Source organism: Pseudophryne corroboree, chromosome 7, assembly GCF_028390025.1.
Source record: "Pseudophryne corroboree isolate aPseCor3 chromosome 7, aPseCor3.hap2, whole genome shotgun sequence".
Taxonomy (NCBI): Eukaryota; Metazoa; Chordata; class Amphibia; order Anura; family Myobatrachidae; genus Pseudophryne; species Pseudophryne corroboree.
The window spans coordinates 352,197,365-352,209,537 of record NC_086450.1 but is presented as its reverse complement, the minus strand read 5'-3'; the positions used below and the strand labels follow the sequence as shown (position 1 = coordinate 352,209,537).

The 12,173-nt window shown below is 42.9% G+C and overlaps 1 protein-coding gene across 1 annotated transcript in view; it reads right to left on the bottom strand.

The window, feature by feature from the left end:
* Positions 1 to 12,173, bottom strand: part of LOC134943684 (pancreatic secretory granule membrane major glycoprotein GP2-like) — a 124,576-nt gene that overhangs the window by 60,921 nt on the left and 51,482 nt on the right. Inside the window, exon 8 of the mRNA XM_063932393.1 lies at positions 6,744 to 6,845. Coding sequence (XP_063788463.1) covers positions 6,744 to 6,845 — 102 coding nt within the window. The remainder of the gene's footprint in view (positions 1 to 6,743; positions 6,846 to 12,173) is intronic.

The following is a 12,173-nucleotide window of genomic DNA, read 5'->3' as shown; positions in this document are numbered from 1 at the left end:
TCGGGATTTTGAGAAACTAGCAGTGTTGCTGTGACACCTTCAGCGAAAGTGACACGCTGTTCAACAACTGCTCTTTTGATCTCGCCTTATAGGAGATCGTCCAAGTATGGGATAACTGTGACTCCTTGCTTGCGTAGGAGCACCATCATTTCCGCCAATTACCCTGAAATTGGTAATGACAATACTGTACCGCAATTCTCAGGTACGCCTGATGGGGTGGATAAATGGGAACATGAAGGTATGCAGCCTTTATGTCTAGATACACCATCAAATCCCCCCTTTCCAGGCTGGCCATGATCGCTCTGAGCGATTCCACTTTAGTTTTGAACCTTTTCTAGTATAGGTTCAGAGGATTTAATTTTAAATAGGTCTGACCGAACCGTACGTATTCGGGACTACAGCCAAGGTTGAGTAATAGCCCCTTCCGTGTTGCAGGAGGAGAACCTTGAGCACCACCTGTTGGAGATACAATGGGGAATATGCAATTTCAGTCGAATTCCCGAAAATGTTGAAAAACGGGACATTTTCGCCCAAAAAAAAAAATTCGACAATGCAATACAGCACTTTTCGTCAAAAAAACGGACTTTCCAAATTCGACTTTTTGAAATTCGACATTTGACAAATTCGACATTTCTGCAATGGTACAAATGCGGCATTTCGACAAAAGTATATTCAATTGAAGATTGTAAATTCGACAACAGTGCTTTTAGACAGTAAATTCGTCATTTTCAATCCGCCACACTGTGCTGGCGGAATCTAATAAAAAAATTTAAAAACATGTTTTTTTTGTGTTTTTTTAATTGGTAATAGCATATCTATTTATATTAGAAGGGATTAGGTACTTGGTTTGTCTATTTAGGAGGCAGAATTATTATTTATATATTTTAAAAAAATATATATATATATATATATATTTATTTATTTTTTAAATGGAATGGGGTAAAAATCAGAAAAAAAAATGCGTGGGGTCCCCCCTCCTAAGCATAACCAGCCTCGGGCTCTTTGAGCCGGTCCTGGTTGCCAAAATACGGGAAAAAAAATGACAGGGGATCCCCCGTATTTTAACAACCAGCACCGGGCTCTGCGCCTGGTCCTGGTGCAAAATATACGGGGGACAAAAAGAGTAGGGTCCCCCGTATTTTTTGTACCAGCACCGGGCTTCACTAGCTGGACAGATAATGCCACAGCCGGGGGTCACTTTTATACAGCGCCCTGCGGCCGTGGCATTAAATATCCAACTAGTCACCCCTGGCCGGGGTACCCTGGAGGAGTGGGGACCCCTTCAATCAAGGGGTCCCCCCCAGCCACCCAAGGGCCAGGGGTGAAGCCCGAGGCTGTCCCCCCCATCCAAGGGCTGCAGATGGGGGGCTGATAGCCTTGGTGAAAATGTAAGAATATTGTTTTGTTGCAGCAGAACTACAAGTCCCAGCAAGCCTCCCCCGCAAGCCGGTACTTGGAGAACCACAAGTACCAGCATGCGGGGGGGGGGGGGATGGGCCCGCTGGTACCTGTAGTTCTACTGCAAAAATACCCAAATAAAAACAGGACACAGACACCGTGAAAGTATAACTTTATTACACACATGCCGACACACATACTTACCTATGTTGACACGCCGACTGGCCACGTCTCCAATGTCGACGTCCGGGGTACCTGAAAATAAAATTATACTCACCTGATCCAGTGTCCGGTTCTTTTATTGTAATCCACGTACTTGGCAAAACAAAAAAACGCATTTTCCCGATCCAAACGGACTGAAAGGGGTCCCATGTTTACACATGGGACCCCTTTCACCGAATGCTGAGACCCCCTGTGACTCCTGTCACAGAGAGTCCCTTCAGGTAATCAGGCAGCGCCATGTCGTGCCGTAATAAGTAGGGGCAAGGATGTTAACCACCTAGGAACAGCCTCCCTTATACGAATGGAGTGCATTCATCAGAAGTCAAGTTCAAAAACTTTGGGTTACAGCGGAAGCAGTCCACTGACAACTAAATCCCTTCTTCCTCTTGTACCCAAGCTCCTGCAAACCACACCAACTCCCTCAATGTCAATTTCCTCCTTATACAGGAACGCCAATAGTCCTGCAGGCCATGTCACTGGCAAGACTGAGGAGTCCTCTCCTAACTGGGATTCCTCCGATGGATCCTCTAGTGTAATGCCTACTGCTGCTGTTGCTGCTGGCGCTGCTGTTGTTGCTGCTGGGAGTCAATCGTCATCCCAGAGGGGAAGTCGGAAGACCACTTGTACTACTTCCATAAAATAATTGACTGTCCAACAGTCCTTGCGAGGAAGATGAAATATCACAGCAGTTGCAAAGCGGATAACTCAGGCCTTGACAACTATGTTGGTGTTAGAGGTGCATCCGGTATCCACCGTTAGTTCACAGGGACTTAGAGAATTGCTTGAGGTAGTGTGCCCCTGATACCAAATCCCATCTAGGTTCCACTTCTCTAGGCAGGCGATACTGAGAATGTACACAGACGTCAGAAAAAGTGTCCTCAGCGTCCTGAAAAATGCAGTTGTACCCACTGTCCACTTAACCACGGACATGTGGACAAGTGGAGCAGGGCAGACTAAGGACTATGTGACTGTGACAGCCCACTGGGTAGATGTATTGCCTCCCGCAGCAACAGCAGCAGCAGCGGCACCAGTAGCAGCATCTCGCAAACGCCAACTCGTTCCTATGCAGGCTACGCTTTGTATCACCACTTTCCATAAGAGGCACACAGCTGACAACCTCTTACGAAACGGAGGATCATCATCGCAGAATGGCTTACCCCAATTGGACTCTCCTGGGGATTTGTGATATCGGACAACGCCACCAATATTGTGTGTGCATTACATGTGGGCAAATTCCAGCACATCCCATGTTTTCCACATACAATTAATTTGGTGGTGCATAATTTTTTGAAAAACGACAGGGGCGTGCAAGAGATGCTGTCGGTGGCCCGAAAAATTGCGGCCCACTTTCGGCATTCAGCCACCGCGTGCCAAAGACTGGAGCACCAGCAAACACTCCTGAACATGCCCTGCCATCAGCTGAAGCAAGAGGTGGTAACGAGGTGGAATTCAACCCTCTATATCCTTCAGAGGATGGAGGAGCAGCAAAAGGCCATTCAAGCCTATACATCTGCCTACGATATAGGCAAAGGAGGGGAATGCACCTGACTCAAGCGCAGTGGAGAATGATTTCCATGTTGTGCAAGGTTCTCCAACCTTTGAACTTGCAACACGTGAAGTCAGTTCAGACACTGCCAGCCTAAGTCAGGTCATTCCCCTCATCAGGCTTTTGCAGAAGCAGCTGGAGAGATTGAAGGAGGAGCTAAAACGGAGTGATTCCGCTAGGCATGTGGGACTTGTGGATGGAGCCCTTCATTCGCTTAACCAGGATTCACGGGTGGTCAATCTGTTGAAATCAAAGCACTACATTTTGGCCAACGTGCTTGATCCTAGGCTTAAAGCCTACGTTGTATCTCTCTTTCCGGCACATACAAGTCTGCAGATGTTCAAAGACCTGCTTGGGAGACAATTGTCAAGTCAATCGGAACGTGACCCGCCAACAGCTCCTCCTTCATTTTTTACCACCACCGGAGCTGCCAGGAAAAGGATAACATTTCCCAAACCACCTGCTGGTAGTGATGCAGGGCAGTCAGGAGCAAGTGCTGACATCTGTTCCGGACTGAAGGACCTGCCAACGATTACTGACATGTCTACTGTCACTGCATTTGATTCTGTCACCATTGAAAGAATGGTGGAGGATTATATGAGTGACAGCATCCAAGTAGGCATGTCAGACAGTCCGTACGTATACTGGCAGGAAAAAGAGGCAATTTGGAGGCCCTTGCACAAACTGGCTTTATTTTACCTAAGTTGCCCCCCCTCCAGTGTGTACTCCGAAAGAGTGTTTAGTGCAGCCAGTCACCTTGTCAGCGATCGGCGTAGGAGGTTACTTCCTGAAAATGTGGAGAAGATGATGTTCATCAAAATGAATTATAAATTCCTCCGTGGAGACATTTACCAGCAATTGCCTCCAGAAAGTACACAGGGACCTGTGATGGTGGATTCCAGTGGGGACGAATTAATACTCTGTGAGGAGAAGGATGTACACAGTGAAAGGGGTGAGGAATTGGAGGATGAGGTGGACATCTTGCCTCTGTAGAGCCAGTTTGTGCAAGGAGAGATTGATCGCTTCTTTTTTGGTGGGGGCCCAAACCAACCAGTCATTTCAGCCACAGTCATGTGGCAGACCCTGTCGCTGAAATGATTGGTTTGTTAAAGTGTGCATATCCTGTTTATACAACATAAGGGTGTGTGTGAGGGCCCAAGGACAATTCCATCTTGCATCTCTTTTTTTATTTATCTTTGCATCATGTGCTGTGTGGGGACTATTTTTTAAGTGCCATCCTGTCTGACACTGCAGTGCCACTCCTAGATGGGACAGGTGTTTGTGCTTCCCACTTGGGTCGCTTAGCTTAGTCATCCAGCGACCTTGGTGCAAATTTTAGGACTAAAAATAATATTGTGAGGTGTGCAGAATAGATTGGAAATGAGTGGAAATTATGGTTATTGAGCTTAATAATACTATAGGATCAAAATTACCCCCAAATTCTATGATTGTAGCTATTTTTGAGGTTTTTTTTTAAAAAATCACCCGAATCCAAAACGCATCCAAAACCAAAACCTGAAAGGGTGGTTTTGCCAAAATGCATCCGAATCCAAAACACGACCGTGGACCCAAATCCAAAACACAAAAAATGCCCGCTGCACATCTCTAGTTGTTTGCCACAACTGTTGTGGTCAAAGATTGGTTCATTGTTCTTTCTACTGTTGTGGGGGAACAAAATGAATATGGTCAAAAGAGGCATCGCCTGTAAACCGAGGGCCGAAGGGGGACTGGACATGGTCAACCCTGTCATTTTCTTTATAACAGCTTTTTTTTAAATTAATTTCAGTGGTCTCCTTTCAGAGACCCCCCCTCGGTGGGCAGACTGTTTCATCTCCCTTTCTCACAGCGTGGCTAGAAGGAGGTGTTTTGAAAAGTCTCCGGGCTTGGAGAGGCTACCTCCCGATCTACGTGGTCTGGTGTTTAATGATGGGGCGATGGGGTTTGGAGGTGGGGGAACTAAGAGACCTCTGTAGGAAGGAGTTGGGGAAGAGGGTCTTGCAAACCCATTTCCATGTCCCAGTGGCCCTGAGGGATTGCCCAGTTGTTGTATGTTCCGAGGGGATTTCTTTGATAAATTCTCAGAGGATTCCGTTGAAATTTAGGGACATCACCTAGAAGCTCTATGTTAGGGGGAACTTGAAGGTTAGAAGACCCCATGATTGTGATTGTCCACGGGAGGAGTGTCAAGGTATGGACGAAAGCATGGACCACTTCTTGCTTCAATGTCCCTTTAATATAGGTGTTTATAAGAGAGTGTCAAGTGCTCTGGGCATACCTTGCCTTTCTGGTTTGGATTACCAGGGATGTGCCTATGGAGCATTCAAAAGGTATGATGATTTTGATTTGTGCATGATTTTTTTGATTAGCTTAGCAGTTAGGTACCATTTGTGGAACGCAAGGTGGGTATGATCTTGCATGAGGTGAAACGGATGATGGAGTTGGAGGATGGGTATGATCTTGCATGAGGTGAAACGGATGATGGAGTTGGAGGAGGAGAGGTTGGACGCCCTTAGCTGGTCTCATTTCTGGCATCAGCTGAAGCCCCCTTAGTGGGTGGCGGAAGATTTCTCATCCTCCAAGTTCTAATAAGGCTTTCTATATTTCTTCACTTTTTAGTTGATTAGATTTTCATCATTCTTTTTTTGGAAAATGGTTGTGTACATTGGAAGGGCTACTTAAATTCATTACTTAAGTCTCATCTTAATGTTGGGTTGGTCCCAGCTGTATGGCAAATGGAAGGTAGTGAGTGGGAGAGTGTTTGGAATGTGAGGTGAGTGAGTGGTGGTAGTGGGGTATGTGAGGAGGAACACTTGGGGTATGAGTGTGGCTCAGGAACAGGATTAGGGGGGAGTATGGAGGCGAAAGAGGAGTAGCATCAGAGGGTCAGGATAACTTTGGTTTAGGTTTAGATGGTTGTATTGACTGAGGTCCGGAGTTTGGGTCTAATCGGAGAAGAGGCAGGTCAAAAGAAATGACTATGTCTAAAGATGAAATTGAGTTGATTAACATTACAATGGTTAAGTTAATTTATTTTCTATTTTAATCTATTACTATTTATTAAATAATTGTAAATATTATGTAAATATGTAAATAACTGTGTAATTTATGTTGCAATATCAACAATAAAAACATTGCCTTGGGGACACCACAAACCTTAATCCAGCCCTGGGCACTATGACATTGTATCATTTTGTAAATAACATGAATACACACACTTGAATACACCTAGTTTAAGACATCCAAGTTAAGATCTTTAGTATATACAACTTACCTGCTCTTTAGCTGGGGTGCTCCATTTATAGCAATAAAATCTATTCATTGTGTTGTGCAATACTAACAATTCATTCATTCATTCATTCAATTTGAGAGCAACAGTGTGACATGGTCCTAAACCATCTGCAGCGCAAAGTCCATGAAAATTTTGGCACTACCCCCATTACAACTTTCTACTTAGCAGGCTGTTCTATATTAGGATTGTATATGTTTGACATTAATCAACCTATATCTAGTTATGATTGTTATAAAGCAGTTGTATACTTAACTAAGTACTATCTTGCATATTCTCTGCTAAACATACCAGAGACTTCATATTTTTCCTTGCAGTAACATCCATAGATGTCATCTTTAAGCTTCCATTCTTCATCTGCTTCACATAATGGAACACTTGTCGTGTGTGGATCTATCAGTAGTAGGGTAAAAAAAATACAGAAAATACAAAGTGTGTTCAATGAAGAAAGTAAACAAAATATACCAACAGCCAGGAAGTTAAATATCAAGATGACTGTATTCTTTATGATTCATCAGCTCAAAGAAAACTACATATATATGGTATTGTGAAGAAAAGGCTCATTGTAACAAATATCTTCAAATATAAACATCCTTGCTGCTTGTGAGGCACTGGCTAAATATAATTTTCACCAGCAGGGATGTAACTAGAACTTTGTGGCCCTATAGCAACTTTTTTAAAGGGTCCCCCTCCCAGTGAACAAAAACACATTGGCCCCCACATGGAAAAAATTACAAATCATGCATATCGCCTAGTGTGTATGCACTATTGTGCATTTCCATTGGTTGCATGCTTCTGATGAAGGACCCTAGTGGTCTGAAATGCATTAAGCAGGACTTTACTGCTAGAGACTCCTGGTGGCTGGCTAACAGACATGGTTTCTTTATGGTGGGCTGGATATCTGGAAATCAGTCCCCATCTGCCTCCTATATCCATCTGGGAACCCATGCGGTTTTCTACCATATTATTGTAAGTTGAATTGTATATTAAAATATTCATTTGTAAAGGCTTACTGCACTATTCTGTATTTTCCTCTGTGTCTATCTAACCCTAAATTGTTGCCAAGTGCAGAGGGAATGGGAAGCTCATGTTTCCACAAATGCATATCACTTTGGTTGATCTATTCATACATGTGAATTTAAAGAGCACAATAAATTACCAACAGCTTGGACATTATGTGAATACTTAAGCAACTAGAACATATTCTAATTGATTGGTAAGTAAAACCAAGTTTAAACAATATTCATAAACAATTTTTACTTTAACAACCTATTACAGACAATACTGCAATTGTATGAAATTACATAAGGCTTGAGGACACACAAAATAAGATAGCACAGTTCGATACGTTGGAGCTCGAAAGAGTACTTTCCAGGACTATTATTCTTTCTGATATTTATTTCCAGGATATCTGACACCAAGATAAATATTAAACTAGCAAACTCAGGGACTACCAAGCTTTCTCTCCTAAGCTGAAGCCACTCCTTTCTGAATAAAAACAGATGTCACTTTCAATTCTCCTCTCTCAATGGTTACTCTATAGTTCTAGTAATTATTTGGAAACAAAGTTTCTGTTTCTACGGTTTTACAAAAGACTCGGGCAGATTTATTAAGCTTGGTGAAGTGATAAAGTGGAAGGTGATAACGCACCAGCCAATCAGCTCCTAACTTCTATGTTACAGGCTGGGTTTGAAAAATTACAGTTAGGAGCTGACTGGCTGGTGTTATCACCTTACACATTATCACTTCACCAAGTTTAATAAATCTGCCCCACAGTATTTTTACTGGAGGTTTAGTTAACAGGAGATTCTAGTAATGACATCATGTCACTGTTTTCTAGTTAGAAAATTATAAATTTCCAATATGTTATAATCTGGCTAAAAAGTTCTGGCCGTTGATCAGTTCAGATACTGAGTTACCGCTGCTTATATGCAGGACAAAAATATTAGAGACTGGGTGGTCCATACTGATGTTACAAGTATGGGATCCACCACGAATAAACATTTCCTGTCACGAAAGCCGGGCAACTATCGATGTCTAGGATGTACCATCTGCAGCTTTTTGGAAGTGGGTGATCATTTCCCACACCCGAGATAAGGCAAAAAGATAAAGATACGTCATAGATTAACTTACACTGGGGGTTATTCAGGTTTGTGAGCAAACGGAAAAAGTACACTAATGGACAAAACCATGCTGCACTGCAGGTGGGGCAGATGTAATGTGCAGAGAAACTTAGATTTTTAACCGAATAACCCCCACTATCCGCTATGTAATATATTTCCTACATTTCCAATGCTGTCCCACTTCCACTAACTGTTGGTGTCCCCCAAGGTTCTGTTCTTGGGCCTCTCCTTTTCTCTCTCTATACGTCCTCTTTAGGTGAACTCATTAGTTCTTTTAATTTCCAGTATCACCTCTATGCTGATGACACTCAAATCTACCTCTCCTCCCCTGATCTCTCCACGGCTCTCCTCACTCGTGCCTCTAACTGTCTTTCTGCTATCTCTTCCTGGATGTCCCAGCGCTTTCTTAAACTCAACATGTCTAAGACTGAGCTGATCATCTTCCCACCCTCCCGCACAACCTCACCTCCCACAATCTCATTATCCATTGATGGCACGACTATCTCCTCTAGCCCCCAAGTACGCTGTCTTGGTGTAATCCTTGACTCCTCCCTCTCCTTCAAACCACACATTCAGCACCTCTCACAAACCTGTCATTTTCATCTCAAAAACATTTCCAGGATCAGACCTTTTCTCACCCAGGATGCCACTAAGATCATTATTCACTCACTGATTATTTCCAGACTGGACTACTGTAATCTCCTCCTAACTGGCCTCCCTGACAATTACCTCTCTCCACTCCAGTCTATCCTCAATGCTGCTGCTCGGCTCATCTTCCTCACCAAACGCACTACATCCACCTCCCCTCTCCTACTAGCCCTTCACTGGCTTCCCTTCCCCTTCAGAATCCAATTCAAACTTCTCACTCTCACTTACAAAGCTCTCACCCAATCCTCTCCCATTTACATCTCTGACCTTATCTCCCTTTACTCTCCCACCCGTCCTCTTCGCTCTGCTAATGCACGCCGCCTCTCCTGTCTCCTGATTACTTCCTCCCACTCCTATCTCCAAGATTTTTCACGTGCTGCTCCCTTCCTTTGGAATTCTTTACCTCTCCCCCTCAGACTCTCCACCTCTCTACAAAACTTCAAACGGGCTCTCAAGACCCATTTCTTTACCAAACCCAGCCAAATCTCATCCTAACCCCCTGTTCCATGCTCTCTATGTACCCCATCTGTGTCACCCCTGTCTGTCTACCCCTACCCCTAGAATGTAAGCTCTCACGAGTAGGGCCCTCTTCCCTCATGTGCTCACCCTTTTCTTCTTTAATAATTCTCAACTGCCCAAATCACAGTTTTTGGGCCACCTGGTACTTATCTCTGTCATTTACTGGTGTAGTTATGCTTAGTTACCCTGTACTTGTCCAAAATTGATTTCTACTGTAAGTCACTGTTTTGATTATGTGCATATGTACTCTGTAATTGGGCGCTGCGGAACCCTTGTGGCGCCATATAAATAAATGATAATAATAATAATAATAAATTATATTGGCAAAACTGGCACAACATAGGAGTGCTATTCGCTTAGCACTTGAGGGTAAGCAGGTCGATCAGCCTGTGGCTAAACACTTTAAGGATAACAAACATGGTTCATCTACCTTGAGATATAAGATAATAAACTATGTAGAAGATCACCATAGAGGAGGCAACAGAGCAAGGATTTTACTCCAATAGGAAGCATGATGTATCCATGATTTGTGTAACTATGATTAATGGCGTCAATGAACAATTTAATCTTATGTATTTTTTTTTTATAATTCTGTATTTTTAGTCCTAACTGGTTACTCTTTGCAGACTGTGTTATATTATTTTTGTAATTTTGTTATTGCAACTATTAGTACTTCATTTGGATATGACGATATGCTTCATTAGTATTTGATGTATTTTTCCATATGTTTTTCTAGTGTATTTTTCATTTCTCCGTAGCTGTGATTGTTCTAGTTAGTGGTGGTTTGTATGCATACTGCGGCTGTTGCCACATCACTATGGGTGCTACTGGACACTCACCTGAAGTAGGCTGGAGTCTGGAGCGAGACATAGTGCTGTCATTTAAAGCACTGGCTGACTTTTGTATGATTCTATTCTCCTGATGGAAATGTATTTATATATATATATATATATATATATATACACACATATAAATACATATACTGAAACGTTGATAGCCAGCCAGTTATATCAGCATTTTGTGTGGCTGTAAATACCTACAGTGCTGCCATTCCCCACTATTACACTGTTTTTCTTTGTAGTGGGCACCAGGGATGGGTCCTAATATGGAGTGTGTTGAGATAAAGGTGGGGGTGTTCTCTCCCAGGGTAGATGGGCATTTCCAAACACCCAGGAAACAGCACACCAATCCTGGATTTTTATGCAATCTAGGCCATAGCTAGCTACCTAATGCCCTTACCAGAAACCTAAGCATACGCATAGTACTCATGATCAGAAAATCAGTGTCTCTTAACTGGCCTGCTACTTGTTCCCCAAGTAGTGTGACCCTGAATCAAGCCCTGACACAACCTATATCATCCTCTTACAGGTGCAGGTACAAATTAGTCTGTTCTCAGGTTGAAAACCTGATAACCCAAAATGGGCTTAATGGATGAAACCCGCCCTCTCTCTCCACCCATAACCCCAGGAACCCTTAACCAGCTTTTATTACAGCACGAATATCTATCCAGTCTATTCTGCAATCACAGACATTTTCTAGGGTATTTAATCATAGAGGTCAGAAACCTGAGACAAAACGTCTCCAATTTACAACCTTACAGTACTTTTATCACATATCCCACACACACAAACACGCACTTTGTTTCAACTTGTGGGACAGAACCAACTGCAGCCCTGAAACACAGGCCTGTGGCTTCCTGACCTGTGCTCTATTGAAATTGGAAGTTTTTAAATGAAAACAATCTTGGAATTCTCCCACTGCTCTATTTAAACATACCTCAGACAAACATATCTCCCGTTTCTAACTTTTATCACAATATTTATCATATACAGATGGAGCCACGCTAATCATGGCTCCATCTGTGCCTGGGCGCACGTGCCCCATGCACTAGAATGGGAGCATCTCTGTGCACTCCCGTGGCGGGGCTAGGCGCCGGATCGCCTAATACCACCGGGAGTGCACGTATGTGATGGAGCTGCGCTAGATGAGTGCGGCTCCATCTGTAGCTCTGTCCTTCCTGCTTTCTTCTTCTTTTCACTAAAACCTTTATAACAACCCAGCTACATGGTTTATTTTGGAAACGACCTAGTTCATCTTTTTGTATTTGATTCATTTATATCCAGAAAACAGCTTTGTGTAATATTCAGTGACAATGGAAATAGTAATTTCAGTCTACATGTATAGAGATATGGGCGAAAAGTACAGAACCAAGCCAGGAAATAAGCCAATTGCAGCAGGTGAAGTGCAAACGCAAAATCAATGGTGCTAGATAGTGAGATGAAACTAGCAGTACTGTTATATATAAAGAATAGAATCAATTGGCAATTTTATATTTTCATGCATAAAAATAAAATATAATTTAATAGTATTTGTTTTCAACAATTTATTTCAAATATGAACATAAGCGACATATATACTTCCAGTCATAAGA